General features: G+C 37.7%; 1 protein-coding gene across 1 annotated transcript in view; it reads left to right on the plus strand.

Annotated features, from left to right (window-relative positions):
- LOC150104300 (uncharacterized) overlaps positions 1–14,492 on the plus strand; it is a 346,794-nt gene that overhangs the window by 107,641 nt on the left and 224,661 nt on the right. The window contains exon 6 of the mRNA XM_090396282.1: positions 6,139–6,250. Coding sequence (XP_090252408.1) covers positions 6,139–6,250 — 112 coding nt within the window. The remainder of the gene's footprint in view (positions 1–6,138; positions 6,251–14,492) is intronic.

A 14,492-nucleotide genomic window follows, 5' to 3' on the forward strand; every position in this document is an offset into this window, starting at 1 on the left:
AGCCAATCCTTGAAAGTGCTTCAAGAATACAGTATGGGAGACACTATCAAAGCTTTCTGTAGATCCAGTGAAGCAATCATTAGTGGAATTCGCAATCGATGAGCTTCAGAAATTAAGGTAGTTAATATGATGATATTTTTGGCACATCCATCAACAGAGATGAAGGCTGTTTACTTAACATCATGAGGAAATATCTTTTGTAAATGCTTTACCACCCAGCCAAAAGGCTGCGGGTTCAAATCCTGCCGTGGGCATGGATATTTTTGATTGTCTGTGAAAATAATAGTGGTGGTGGTGGGCAGTAGATGATGATGGTAGTTGTGGTTTGTTGTAGTTGGCAGATGGTAGAGAGAGTTGGTGGAGACTGTGAGTTGTAGAGTAGGTGCTCCCCCTTCAATGAGGTGTCACATAATAATAATAATAATAATAATAATAATAATAATAATAAAATATGAGCTATAGTAATAGGTCTGTATTGAGACAGATGAGTAGCATTTGATTTTTTGGGGATGAAAATGATCCTTGACTTTTTAAGCAGTAGAGGAATATGACTAATAAACAAGAGAAGAATCATCATGTCCTGTAGGATCTTGAGAGGAATATTCTTGAACTTAATTCCAGTAAAACCATCATGACCAAGAGCAGAAGAATTTTCTGGAAAGGTAACTTTAATTTTTGATTGTTCAATTGCATAATAAAGACAATTGGAATGCAATGGAGAATGATCAAAGCTTTAGGGTGAAATATGGGTGGTGAAGCAGAGAATACTTACTCCAAAATGGTGTAAAATCTATAAACTGATCAGAAGATGTTGATTAACTTCTCCTTCTGATGTTAATCTTACCAATATGCCTCTATTTTGTGTATAGATATCCTGCATATTATTATTATTATTTGACACCTCCAGGGAGTCCATGAGAATATTCTATTTTCTTTTTTTTATGAGAGGACACATCAATGCTCTCCATAGGATTAACCTGCCAAGTGCCTACTGGAAAACACCATTGTAGACAAAAGACTTGTTTAATATAATTATTTAAAAGGGGAACAACAAAATTCTGATTAAACAAAGCTTTAGAAATAATATCTTTAAGTGATCGATGGTAATAGGAATCCAATGGAGGTTCGTGTATGGACTCAAGCATGAATTCCTGACCATTACTAAATTGATAAATAAAATCATAAATAAAAGATAAATAAAATCAAGTCATATTTATGTTTTGCTCACTAGCAGTTAATAGGTTGATCTCCCTTGAAGCAATAATTCGTTCTTCTTCTGGGGCCCATCCTACAGGGATAAGAACAGGATGTTTAGATGATGGGATGAGCACTCAGACCTGAAGCACAAGAGAAAGAATGAGGACAGTAGGAACATAGAAATGGACTTTAGTCACAATTAAAAGATACAGCAGGTAGAATTTTTCTTTTCTTAACTTTTTCTCTTCCAGATATACTGTTGAGGTCACTGCTCTTAGTAATTCAGATTACAATCTTATCTAAGTTTCCTCTCTAGTGGAATGTCCTCTAGAGGAATGAATGATCACCGGGAGTAGCAGGTTTGGTGAGTATGCAGTTTGATTGTGAAGATATGTTGAGCAACTGTTGATTGAGTTCCTGTACATCTGGTAGAAATGGGAGGTAAAAATGGATGCAAGTTCTGCTGAACAGATAGGGTTTTGGTATCAGGGACTCCTCAGTATATTGCCATCTTATGGGTCTGTCTTTCTCCTTTTATAATTGGATTGCTAGTTTTCTCTCAGGTTGTTCACTGCATACAAAGGTGGAAGGTGTTCTTTCTTCAGATTTTTCTGTTAATACAGGTGTTCTGCAGGGCTCTTATTTCACCCACCCTCTTCCTCATATTCATAAATTACTTACTTCCACTGACCTAAATCCTATTCACAGTTTTGCACTGATGATAGTATTCTCTTCATCCTATTACATGCAACAAATGTATGGTTGTCTGGATACCATGCAGTATCCAGACATCCCAAATTTCAAGATTCATCACAATGTGCCCCAAATGTTGATCTCCATACCATTCTTAAGTGGGAAAATAATGACCAATTCTCTTTCACTGATTGAAAAAACTCAGTTTTGTATTTTCCTTGCAAAAAAAAAAAGACCTCAGTTCTTGTCCTCTTATCTTTGACGATGCTCAATTGACTGTATCTCTCTTTTTAAACTGATTCTTACTCCTAGCCTTTCCTGCCTACTTGTATCACTTATATAGAATCCTAAGTCTCCAAAGCAACTTGGCATTTCTTCTGTTTCTGACATTACTTTTTTGTTACTTATTTGCTCTGCACAAATCCCAGATACCTAGAGGAGAAATGACTACAGTATGTTTGTAAGGAGACCAGGATAATAAAGATCAAAGGCATTAGATATTGTTTATAGGAAATATTTCCACATCTCTTCCAGTTTGGTAAGTAGGAACATGATATTCACTGTGTGGACAGTTGGATGGCAGATAGTGAGGTTTCAATGATAAATAAAAAAGAAAAGTTCAGATCAGTGGTTTTTTATACTATGGAAAGCAGTAAAGATAAATGTAACTGAATGGGGAAAGAAAACTAAGAGAAAGTTAAGAGGATTCCAGGTTTGACATTCTTTGGCATGGGATATCAGATTGCATAGAAGTAGTACTTCATTTATGATAGAAAGAATCATACAGGATGCACAGTGGTTACTGAGGTTGATAATGAACATTGTCAGAAATAGGAATTCAGGTCTGTTAAATGGTGATACATTATATGCTTTTTTTTGCTTATGGGTGCAAATATTAAGGAAGTGGATGTGGAAATTAATTTTTTTAGGATTTCTAGGGTGCTAGAGTCACTGAGGAATGTTGCGGTGGATTTGAGTTGTGCTAAAAAAAAAAGTGTTTTTAATCGGTGTATAGTGTGACTTCTGTTGCGAGTTGTGCTACATTTTTTCAATAATACAAGTGTCCTTCAGTGATGCTGCTTTTGGAGTTTTTGTTGTTTATATTGTGTTATTTTTGGGTTACTGAGAAGGCGAGGTCAAAATCAAATGCATCTGTGGTGGAAGAGAAGAAGATAAGTTTTCATTATTTAGTTATTTAGTATAAATATAATTTATAGTTATAGTATCGCGTAAGTAAATTAGCTTACAGTAGAGCATATAACATGTATTGGAATAAGATAAGATATTGGAACTGACATTCTAATTTAGTGTTCAAGGAAACACCGAATGAAAAGTTTCGTCTTCCGGCATCCTTAAGGATGCCTAATCTGTTTTATTAGAAAATTCTATTGGAAAAACTGTCAGAATTAGTAAAATCTGAAACTGTAAAGTGGCTTAACATCAAGAGCTCTACTTAGATATATGGTTTATGAATTAGTAGAAGAAACTTTCTTTCTCTGGTACCAAAATTAGTAATTTGTGCATCAAATTGAACTGCAAGATATAAGAATATTTATACTTCAGTGAGACAGGAGGGATAATATTGTATGCTACATAAAGGACATAAAAAAGGATCCCATGGAAAAGAAGAAAATTTTATATTTTCAGAAAGGGCCTAACAAAGAAACCGACTCTGATGAATATGTTGTTGTTGTGAAAACAAGTTTAGTCTGGTAGAGATGATTAAACAACCCAATAATAGAATGAGTCAGAGAATGAATGATTTTAATTTTTTAGGATAAGAAAATCTCTAAAGACTTATCAAAAAGGCCTTGGATCCAACTTTTGTAGTTATGTAATTTTATTTAAAATCTATATAATGTATTAGTTTCATTAAATATATATATATACGAGGGCTGTTCAATAAGTAAAAAGACTAATTTTACTGTCGCGAAACCACTCGTCACAATATTAATTTCTGTGGAATAAAGAAATGTTGCTGTCTGTATTAACAAAAGAGGTTGATAGATGGTGTATACAGGCTGATGTGCCAGAGTGCCACGTGTCTAAACGCAAGCTTGTTTCAGTGCGCCTACGAGCTGCGACCAGTCGTCGAAATGGAAGCGTCCTTGGAACAGCATTATGCGATTAAATTTTGTGTGTGTTTGCAAAAATCGGCATCAGACACTTTTAACATGATACACGAAGCTTTCCACGATGAAGCAATGTCGAGGGCAAGTGTTTTTCGCTGGCATAAAACTTTTAAGGAAGGAAGGCAAATGTGGAAGATCTTGAACGTGAGGGAAGACCTTCAACGTCCATCACAGAGACAATGATCAACACAGCAGTGATTATCATCAAGGAGGATCGCAGAATTACAGTATGCCAGCTGCAGGTTGTCCTGAATATTTCTGTGGGATGTGTTCACTCAATCATGGCTGAACATTTGGGACTGAAATGTGTTTGCGCCTGATGGATTCCCAAACTCTTGACACAATTAATATCTTGGAGCAAATGCAGCATCGAGTGGATGTGTGCACGGAATGGAAAGAAAGACTGGAACAAGAAGGCGACAACTTCTTAAAAACGCATCATTACAGCAGATGAAGCTTAGTTGTATCACTATGACCCTACAATGAAACAACAAAGCAGTGAATGGAAGCATCTGTCTTCGCCTACCCCCCAAGAAAGCAAAAACTGTAAAACCTGGTAAAGTTATGACCATAATATTTTTTGACTACGAAGGCATTGTTTACCAACACGCTGTAGAACCCAGGAATACTAAACGGCTCATACTAAGCGGATGTTTTACAGACAATGGTACAGCACGTCAAAAAGAAGCGTCCATTGCTGAAGAATAGCTTCTTGTTGCACCACGATAATGCAAGGCCACATATTGCTGGTGGTGTAGTGGATGTTTTGCAGAAGAACAACATAGATATCCTACCACACCCTCCATACAGTCCTGATCTCACACCGTGCAATTTCTGGCAGTTTCCTCAGCTCAAGAAACCACTAAGAGGCCGCCATTTCGAAAGCAACAAAGCATGTGTAAAAGCTGCAGAGGCGGTTTTGAAAGAACTCTCAAAAAACAGACTTTCACATGTGTTTCTAATTGTCAACATGTAAATGATGACGATTAAAAGTAATCTGTTTTCTGTATAAATATAGTCTTATAACTTATTGAACAGCCTCCGTATATGTTAAAGATGCCAAGCTATTTTAAACCTGGTTTTACTCCATTTCCCAAGTAAGCAAACAGACAAATAAGTCAAGTTTGCGCCTGCACGTATTGCAAGTCTAGCTGACCCTCAAAGTAGTGCAAGTCAAGGCAATTCATGGAGGTGCAAACTTGACTTAGTTGTCTGTTTGCTTACTTGGGAAATGGAGTAAAACCAGGTATAAAATAGCTTGGCATCTTTAGCATTTATTATACCCAAGGTAAAATACTTTCTATATATATATATATATATTTATCTGGTATTTTTTATCTGAGTCAATAATTTTCTGGATTCTAAAAGAAATAGAGTTTAAAAGTCACTGCACCAATTGGAATAAATTCTTGTGTAATTACTTAACACGCAGTGTAAAACAGTCTCTTTATAGAGATATAACACCATGATGTGGTAAAGCGATCATCTAATCTCTTTGCTGTATCATGCCTTCAGCAATGTCTCTCTCACATATGAGTACTCAATTTCCTTCTGTGATCTGGCAGAGCATATGCTCTGCATTTCTCAAATGATGGAGATTTTGGATTTTCACAGTATGTTTGTCATCACCTAGAAGAGTATCTCACTCTGCATAAAAATAGGGATGGGACAGAAAGTAGAATTCCTGCTTCAGAGACCTAACATGTTAACAGCTGCTTCAGGCATCTGGTAAGGGACTGTTTCACTGATAGTAAAAATCATTCTGGTAGATATGATTGGCATTTCCTCCAAATTATGATGGTATCCCATTACAGCAGTCACTGAATTAGAATTCCCACAGCAGTGGGCCATATCATGAAAAGGCAGGGTTGATATCAGATCTATAATCTGATAAAATATTATTTAGTAGAATGACTTGAGTTGGCAGAAAGTTTAGAAAAAAACAGACAGAATATCTACACATTTTCTGTAGTTCACTGATTGTTCTTATTATAAAAGAGAGAATCTTAATAGAGAAATAATAAAGGAATATTTCTGATAAAAGAATTCATTTCTTCAATTATTATCATAATGTTCATACCATATTTTATATTTTTTTATTATTTTGATTTTATAGATAATACAAGTCTTCGTCATGTGGATGTTCCTCCTATTAAAACACCACCACCAGAAAAGCCTGCTGAACCTGCCACTCAAGGATTGTGTGCCGAGTGTGGTCAGCTTATTGTGTAAGTATTTTTACCTTTTATGATGTAGTACAAAATCTGGGACCGTTTATCCAATGTCATAAATAGTCGTCTTTCTCTTCTTAACATGCACATGATCTTCATAATATCTCCATAATCTTAATAATATTGAAATTTACCATTAATTATCTTTAGTATCAGAAATGTATTTGTTTCTATGTTTCTTACTGATTCTGAACGGAATTGTTATATGTTTTCTCATCTTACTGTACATATAATTCAAAATTTAGTCTTTATTTGGCAAATTCAAAAATATTTTGTATTCTTTAATCAAGTATTCCTTTCATATCTACAAATCAATCACTACACTCCAAAGTCACGTAAATGCTGATCATAGTTGACATTCCATAGTCTTCATACTCTTTTAGCACTTGTTTCCCTACTTGCTTCAGTTCCTCTTTCTTATACTGATAAGCCTTCCCCCAGGCACAATTTCAGGTGAGAATGAACTAATTCCTTATATTAGGTAGTACTTTGTGCTTGCTGCTGTTCTCCTTATAGAGATATCATCATTTGAATATCATTTACAGTGGATGGGCAAAGGAGTGTGGATTCCAGTTTTAATTTGGAAAACAAAGATGGGATGTAGAATTTACTCTTGGTGGGGATATATTGTTGTTGGAGGTGGAGGAAATAAGAGATCTTGGAGAGATGGTGGATAAGGATCTGAAATTTAGAAGACATTACCAAAATTGTGAGGACAAAACAACAAATTCTTAGAATGATGTGGATAACACTGACTTCTAGAAGTAAGATTCTGTTTCCATTGTATAAGGCTCTGATTAGGCCATATGGACTCTTGTGCATGGCTTTGGTCCCCTTGTTTTTAAAAGAATGAAATGTTGGAGAGGGTCCAGAGGTGATTGACCAAAATAGTTTCTTATTTCTGCAATGCTGAATATGAAGTTGAGATGATTCGATTTGTAGAGTCCAGCAGATAGGAGGAAGAGGGATGATATGATAGAGATGTACAAGTTAGTAAGGGGTTGTTATAGGATTAACATTGAGGAGGTTTTTCTTAAAATGGTGGGAGAACAAGAGGTTATCCCTGGAAGCTGTGAGAAGCAGGTTTTTTGCATGGAGAGTTGTGAATGATTGGAATGCATTGCCTAAGAGTATGGTGTATGAAGAGATTTTGAATGTGTTTAAGGCACGTTATAATGAGCTGTGTGTATCACAAAAGACACACAAAGTCTATCAAGACTCATTGAAGGGAGGTCCCTTCCCCTAAGAAACACAGTGTTTATCATACCACTCCTTGAACTCATTGACCATTCTCGCTCTCACCACTCCATCAGGCAATGCATTCCATGGTTCAGCCACCATTCCATGGTCCAGACCCATATTTCCTCCACCTCCAACATCACTCATTCAGGCTGTTCAACCAAACGAAAGAACTCTCCAGTGTCAACCCTGTAACCACCTCTCAACAGTTTAAAAGTCTCAATCATATCACCTCTCCTTCTTCTATCCGCCAAACTCTGCAGTCCACATTCCCTCAGCCGATCCTCATAACTATCATTGTACAGTCCTGAAACCATCTTTATTATCCACCTTTGTATCCTTTCCACAGTTAATTTATCCCTTTCAAATCCTGGGGGACCAAATCTGAGAACAGTGGTCCAAGTATGGTCTGATCGGGGTCTTATACAACGGAATGATAACTATTTTATCTCTGTAGGTCAGTGTCTTCATTATTGCAGCAATCCTCTGTGTTACCTTCACCACCTTTGCAATATGTCACCTAAATTTCAGGTTTCTATCAATCATCAACCTCAGGTTACTTGTCTCCCCTACTTCCTCCAGTATAACTCCTCCCATAGAGTCTGCAGTGTCCCATCGATGTTTTCCAAACCTCAAGACCTTACATTTTGCTGCATTAAACCGATACCCCCATTCATTTGCTCATCTATCTAGCTTATTCAAATCCTCTTGCAGGGCTGGCGCATCTGCACTATAACTAATAATCCTTCCCAGCTTCACATCATCCGCAAACAACTGAATATCCCCTTGCAATCCACTGACAATGTCATTGATATAAAGGTTAAACAATATAGGTCCCAGTACTGAGCCCTGTGTAACCCCACTTGTAACCTTCTGCTCTTTGATTGCTCCACCATACACAACTCTCTGATACCTATTGGACAGCCAATCCTGAATCCAGTTGACCAATCTGACATCCAGACCCATGTGGTGCAACTTAAATATCAGCTTATCATGTGGCACCCTGCCTTCGCTAAGTCTAAGAAAATGGCAGTATATGCCTTTCCGTCATCTAATGCTCTTGGAACTTTATCATAAAAGGCTAGAATATTGCTAAAACAAAAGCGCCCCTTCACAAATCCATGTTGACTCTCACAGATAACATTACCCTCATCTGCCCAATGCTGTATACGGTTCTTCATTACTTTCTCCAAGATCTTACTAATTACTGATGACACACAAACTGGCCTATAATTAGACACTTCCAGTCTGCTACCACCCTTATGCAATGGCACTATCTTATCTTCCTTTCATTCCGTGGGCACCTTTCCCACAGCCTGACTTTCATTGAAAAGCCAGGTCAAAGACACTGTCAGTTCCCTAGCACATTCTCTCAAAACTCGTGGTGACATACCATCCAGTCCCACAGCTTTACTGACATCCAGAGTACCCAGTATTTGAAACACACTCTCCTCCTGTACCTTTAAACCTCAAACCTGCCCTGTCCCTCTAGTATTAAAATTTACTCCTCCAGGATGAAATACTCCAATAAAGTGTTCATTGAACAATTCCACTATGTCCTCTGCATCAGTCACTCTATTCCCATTTTTATCCCACAATATCATTCTTCCAGTCATTTCTCCCCCTACTGGCCACATATCTAGAAAATTCCCCAGGATTTTCTTTGGATCTTAGGGCCAATATCCTCACATTCTAGTTTTGTCTTCCTTACCATACTAGTCACTCTTCTGGATTGTGCATTATACTCTTGATGCATCTTCTCTTCACCTGTCTCCTTATATCTCTTTCATAGCCTCTTTTTCGCATGCAATTCTTGTTTAATATTGTTTGTCATCCACTTTACTCAAAATTGTGTCCTCTTGTTCACTCATGGTATACAACTTACCATTGCTGCTATCAAATATTCTTTCATAATTTCCCACGCATTAATGATATCCCGGCCTTTCAATTCCTCCCTCCATGAAATTTCCCCAAGTTGACGTCTTAGACTATTATAATCACCTGCCTTATAATTCCACATACGTTCCTGTCTCTTTGATACTCCTGCATGTCTATTCATTTTCCAAGTCAAAATCATATGGTCACTCTCTCCAACTGGTAGGAGAGATGTCATCTTAGTTATTATCAACTCCTTCGGATTGTAGAACCAAATCCAAAACTCTTGAATCGCTTGTTCCCTCTATTACATGTTGCCTAAGACATTTGTCCCTCAAGAATTCTAGAAATTCCATTCCCTTATTGCTACATGCATCTTCCTCTCCCCAATTTATACTACTGTAGTTAAAATCTCCCACAACAATCATTCTTCTTGCACTTGCCAAACTCAACTGTCTAAACATTTCCTGGTCCTCACCCTCTGTGCTCCTGGGTCTGTAGTAACACCCCACTAAATATCCTGTCTTGCCCACCTCTACCTCACACCATATGCTTTCAAAATCATTAGTGCCACTGCTTTCCAAAGTTTGTAAATTACTGAAGGAAGTCATTTCCTGGCCTAAAGAAATTATGAACAAATTTAATCCTTTCATGTGAAGCCATCCAGAATATATCTAACACTAAAAATTCATAAACAAGATACACCCTTCTGTCCAGTTGTTTTAGTGTATACATTCCTATTGACTCATTTGTAAAAAAAATTCTTTACACCTAAAAAGTATATTAAGACCATATTTTTTAAAGTAGAGACATAGTGATTAGCTTTGATAACACTGTTCATCAGTGTACCATTATTGAGAATGCTAATTTGTTAATCACATCCCCCATTCCCAAGATATATTTGAATTATTCAAATTTACAGTACAAGCTGATTATTTTACATGGAAAAGGAAGATATACAAACAACTAGATGGGAAAGATATGGGATCTCCCTTTATCCTATTTCTACATAGAACACTTAGAGAACCAAGCAATCAATACAACCACTCTCAAACTGCCGGTTTAGGTGCACTTTGTTGATGATGTGTTTGCTATTTGGTCAGATGGTCCTAGTAGTGTACTCAGGATTTAATCTTGGGGCGGAGGGCTGAGTTGAGTAGACGATTTGAGAATACACACTATGCATCACATACAACCTATGACTGAGCATTTGCAATGATCGATAATTATAAGCAGTACAGAAATAGAAGACACAACAACATAAATAAAAAAATTTAATTTTAATTAGGAAAAGATTTTTGGAAAATTTTCTAATGTTTTTTCCTTTTTCTCCCCCCCCCCCCAAGCCAAGTGCCCTGTTCTGGTCTCACGGCATTGCCTTCTTGGTCTTCCAATTCTTCTTTTACCATTTATTTTAGATCCTTATAATATTTTTGGCAGTCTGCTATTGTCAATTCAATTTAGATGTTCTACTCATTTTTGTTTATATTTACTTATTATAGTGATTAATTCGTTTTATATTCAGGGATTGTAAAATTTCATTTGCTTTATGGTCAAACTTGGTATATCCATCTGTTTCTTGAGAAATTTCATTTCTGCTGTTTGAATCTGTTTTTCATTCTTCTTTTTCATGGTCCATGTTTCACTTCCATATATAAAGTTGGTTTAGACAGAATGTTATTATTATTATTATTACCCAAGACCCCATGGAGTCAAAGACTCATCTAGGAGGTCCTTTTATCAAACACACACACAGCTCATCATACCGTGCTTTAAACACACTCAAATTCTCTGCAGACACCACATTCTCAGGCAAGGCATTCCAAACATTCAGAACTCTGCATGAAAAAAACCTGCTTCTCACTCCCCTACTCACACCCTCCTTATACAGCTTCCACGAATGACCTCTGGTTCTCGCCTGATCTCTCACTATTTTCTGTAGAACCTCTCCAGCATTTATTCTATAACAACCCCTTAATAACTTGTAGATCTCTATCATATCTCTCCCTCTTCCTCCTGTCCACCAGACTCTGCAAGTTGCATCGTCTCAATCTTTCCTCATACTCGACATTCCAGAGGTTAGAAATTACCTTAGTCAGTTGCCTCTAGACCCTCTACAACATCTATTCATCCTTCTGAAAACCTGGTAACCAAATCTGGGCACAATAGTCCATGTGTGGCCTAATCAAAGCCTTATACAATGGAACAAGAATCTCCCTACTTCTACAAGTAAGTGTCCTCCACATCATTCCCAGGTCTTCGTGTTGTCTTCACAATTTTGGCTTTCTGTCCCCTAAATTTCAGATCCTTATCCACTATCACCCCCAGATCTCTTATTTCCTCCACCTCCAACAATATATCCTCACAAAGCATAAATTCGGAATCCCATTTTTGTTTTTCAAATTTTAAAACCCTACATTTTGCAACATTGAACTCGCATCCTGATTCCCGCGCAATCTCTCAATTTATTCAAGTAGAATCTAGAATCTAGATAATCTTCTTGTAAGGCCATAACATCTTCTCTGCTCTTCATGGTTCATCCCAACTTTGCATCATCTGCAAACAACTGAATATCTCCATCCAAATCTTCACCAACATCATTAACATACAAGTTAAACAGCAATCCTCTAAAACAGACCCCCTGAGGCACACCACTAGTAACTTTCCTTTTTCTGGATATCGCTTCTCCATACACAACTTGTTGACACCTATCAGATAGCCTGTCTCCAATCCAATGCACCAATCTAATATCCAACCCCATCCACTCCAGTTTGACTACCAACTTATCATGCGGTAATCTATCAAAAGTCTTTGCAAAATCTAAATATATTACTGTGTATCCTTCTCCTCTGTCCATGGAAGCAATCACCTTATTGTAATAAGTAAGTAGATTACTAAAACATGACCTCCCTTTAGCAATTCCATGCTGTCCATGAAAGATAATACCATTGTCATCAACTCAATTCTGGATCCTAGTTCTCACAAGCTTCTCCAACAACTTAACTACAACACCTGACACACAGATAGGCCTATTGTTTGATGCTCGAGTTCTATCACTTCCTTTATGAAGTGGCACAATCTTGCTCTCCCTCCTTCCACTGGTTAGGAACTTGACCGAGTGCAAAAATCGTATTAAAAAAATATGGCAAGTCCGGAGTCAGCTCCCTGTCACATTCCTTCAGAATACATGGTGATATACTATCAAGTCCCACAGCCTTATTTACATTTAGTTTGCTTAATTTTCCATACACCTCTTGCTCACTTACAGTCAATCTCTCTTCCCCATCATTATCTACTCTCAATCTCTCCATGAAGTCACATTCACAAGATTGAAAGACCTGTATGAACAGCTTAATAAGTATCTCCACCACACATTCTGCAACAGCTGTCTTTATACCATTTTCTCCGATCAGTGTCATCCTTCCATAATCATTCTTTCTTTTGCTGGCTATATATACCTCTCTTTAGCTACCCTCACCAACCAAGTCACCCTCCTTGCCTGGTCTTTGTAGATCTCATGGAATTGGTTATTTCCACTTCGTTTATGCTGCCTTCTCAATGCCCTCTTTCTCTGTATCACATGCTTAATCTCTTTATTCATCCATCTCACACCTACTTTATTTAACCTTCTCTCCCTTGGAATACATTTAGACATTGCATCTACTAGATAGTTTTTGAAAATCCCCCAAGCTGCATTGGTCTCTTTTCCAGCCAACTTTTCATTCCATGCTACACCCAAAAACTGTCTCCTGAGCTCTTCATAATCACCCCCCTCCCCTTGTAGTTCCACATATACCCTTTTCTCACAGAGGTTCTCACACTGCTGGCAACCACCCAGGTAATCACTTCATGGTCACTCTCACCAATTGGTGGGTGATTTGGCAGTTCATTTATAATTACATCCTCTGATGAGATGACTAAATCCAAGACCCCTCAATCCTCGTGTGCACTCTGTTACATACATACTGTCTGAGGTAGTTATCCCTCAAAAACTCAAGAAACTAATTTTCTTTACTTCCAGTTGCTACCTCATCATTCCAGTCTATATTGCCATAATTAAAATCCCCCATAATGATCACCCTTTTCTTATTTGCTTGGCTAATTTGATTATACATTTCATTATCACCACCACCACCCACATTTTCTGGTCTATAACAACATCCAATCAAGTATTTGATTCCATTCACCTCTATCTCACACCATACTGCCTCAAAACCACTGGCATTATTTTCCCCTCTTGCATCTCTACTTTGTATGGACATAACTCTTTCTTTATCATCAATAACACTCCTCCCCTCCCTTTTTACTCCTTCTATCCTCATGAAACACATCATATCCTTTCATCTCTATTCCTGTCAGGATGTCATCCTCATCTAACCATGTCTCACTTATTCCAACATGAGTCACTGAGTCTCCCCGTTTCCCTGTTCTTCTTGCACACCCATTCTCCCATTTTCCATACTCATGCCACTTACTTCCTCATTCATAACCACCTCTTCAATCTCTCCTGTCATACTCTCCTGCTCTTTCACATCACTTCCCACTTGATCTGATACATTCTCTATACTCACTTCTCTACCTTCCAGCAACAGACTCTCCAAATGACTCACACCATAACCACTCAAATGCAGTCCATTGCTCCCATACAGTTCACTTCGTCCTTCAAACTCATTCCACACATTAACCAATTGTACTCCCCTCTCCTCACACATTTCAGCCAACATACCATTCATAATCCTTGCTCTCCACAGTCATACCTAGGCAACACGCTTACTACCCTTCCTGTCACACACTTTTATCCATCTAAGCAGCCTCCTGATATCCATTCTGACATGCTCTTTGTTCTCTATCATGTCATTCATACCTATTAAAACCATCAGCTCCTGTGCTCCCTCCCTCCTCATATCCAATGCCTCAATCACTCTTCTCCTTTTACCACCTGGGAAACATACCTTATGCACCTTATCATCCAGCTCACCTTTAATAATGGAGTCGCTATACAACGCCACTCGCTCATCTTTCGTGCTATCATGATTTGTTTTAATATTTTTCACCCGAATTTTTTTAATTTCCCTCCGCATCCATTTCATCTCTTGCCTCATCCAACCCAATTCAACTTTCGAAG

Source organism: Typopeltis vanoorti, chromosome 8 (genome assembly GCF_054136105.1).
Source record: "Typopeltis vanoorti isolate ZY-2024b chromosome 8, IOZ_Tvanoo_1.0, whole genome shotgun sequence".
Taxonomy (NCBI): Eukaryota; Metazoa; Arthropoda; class Arachnida; order Uropygi; family Thelyphonidae; genus Typopeltis; species Typopeltis vanoorti.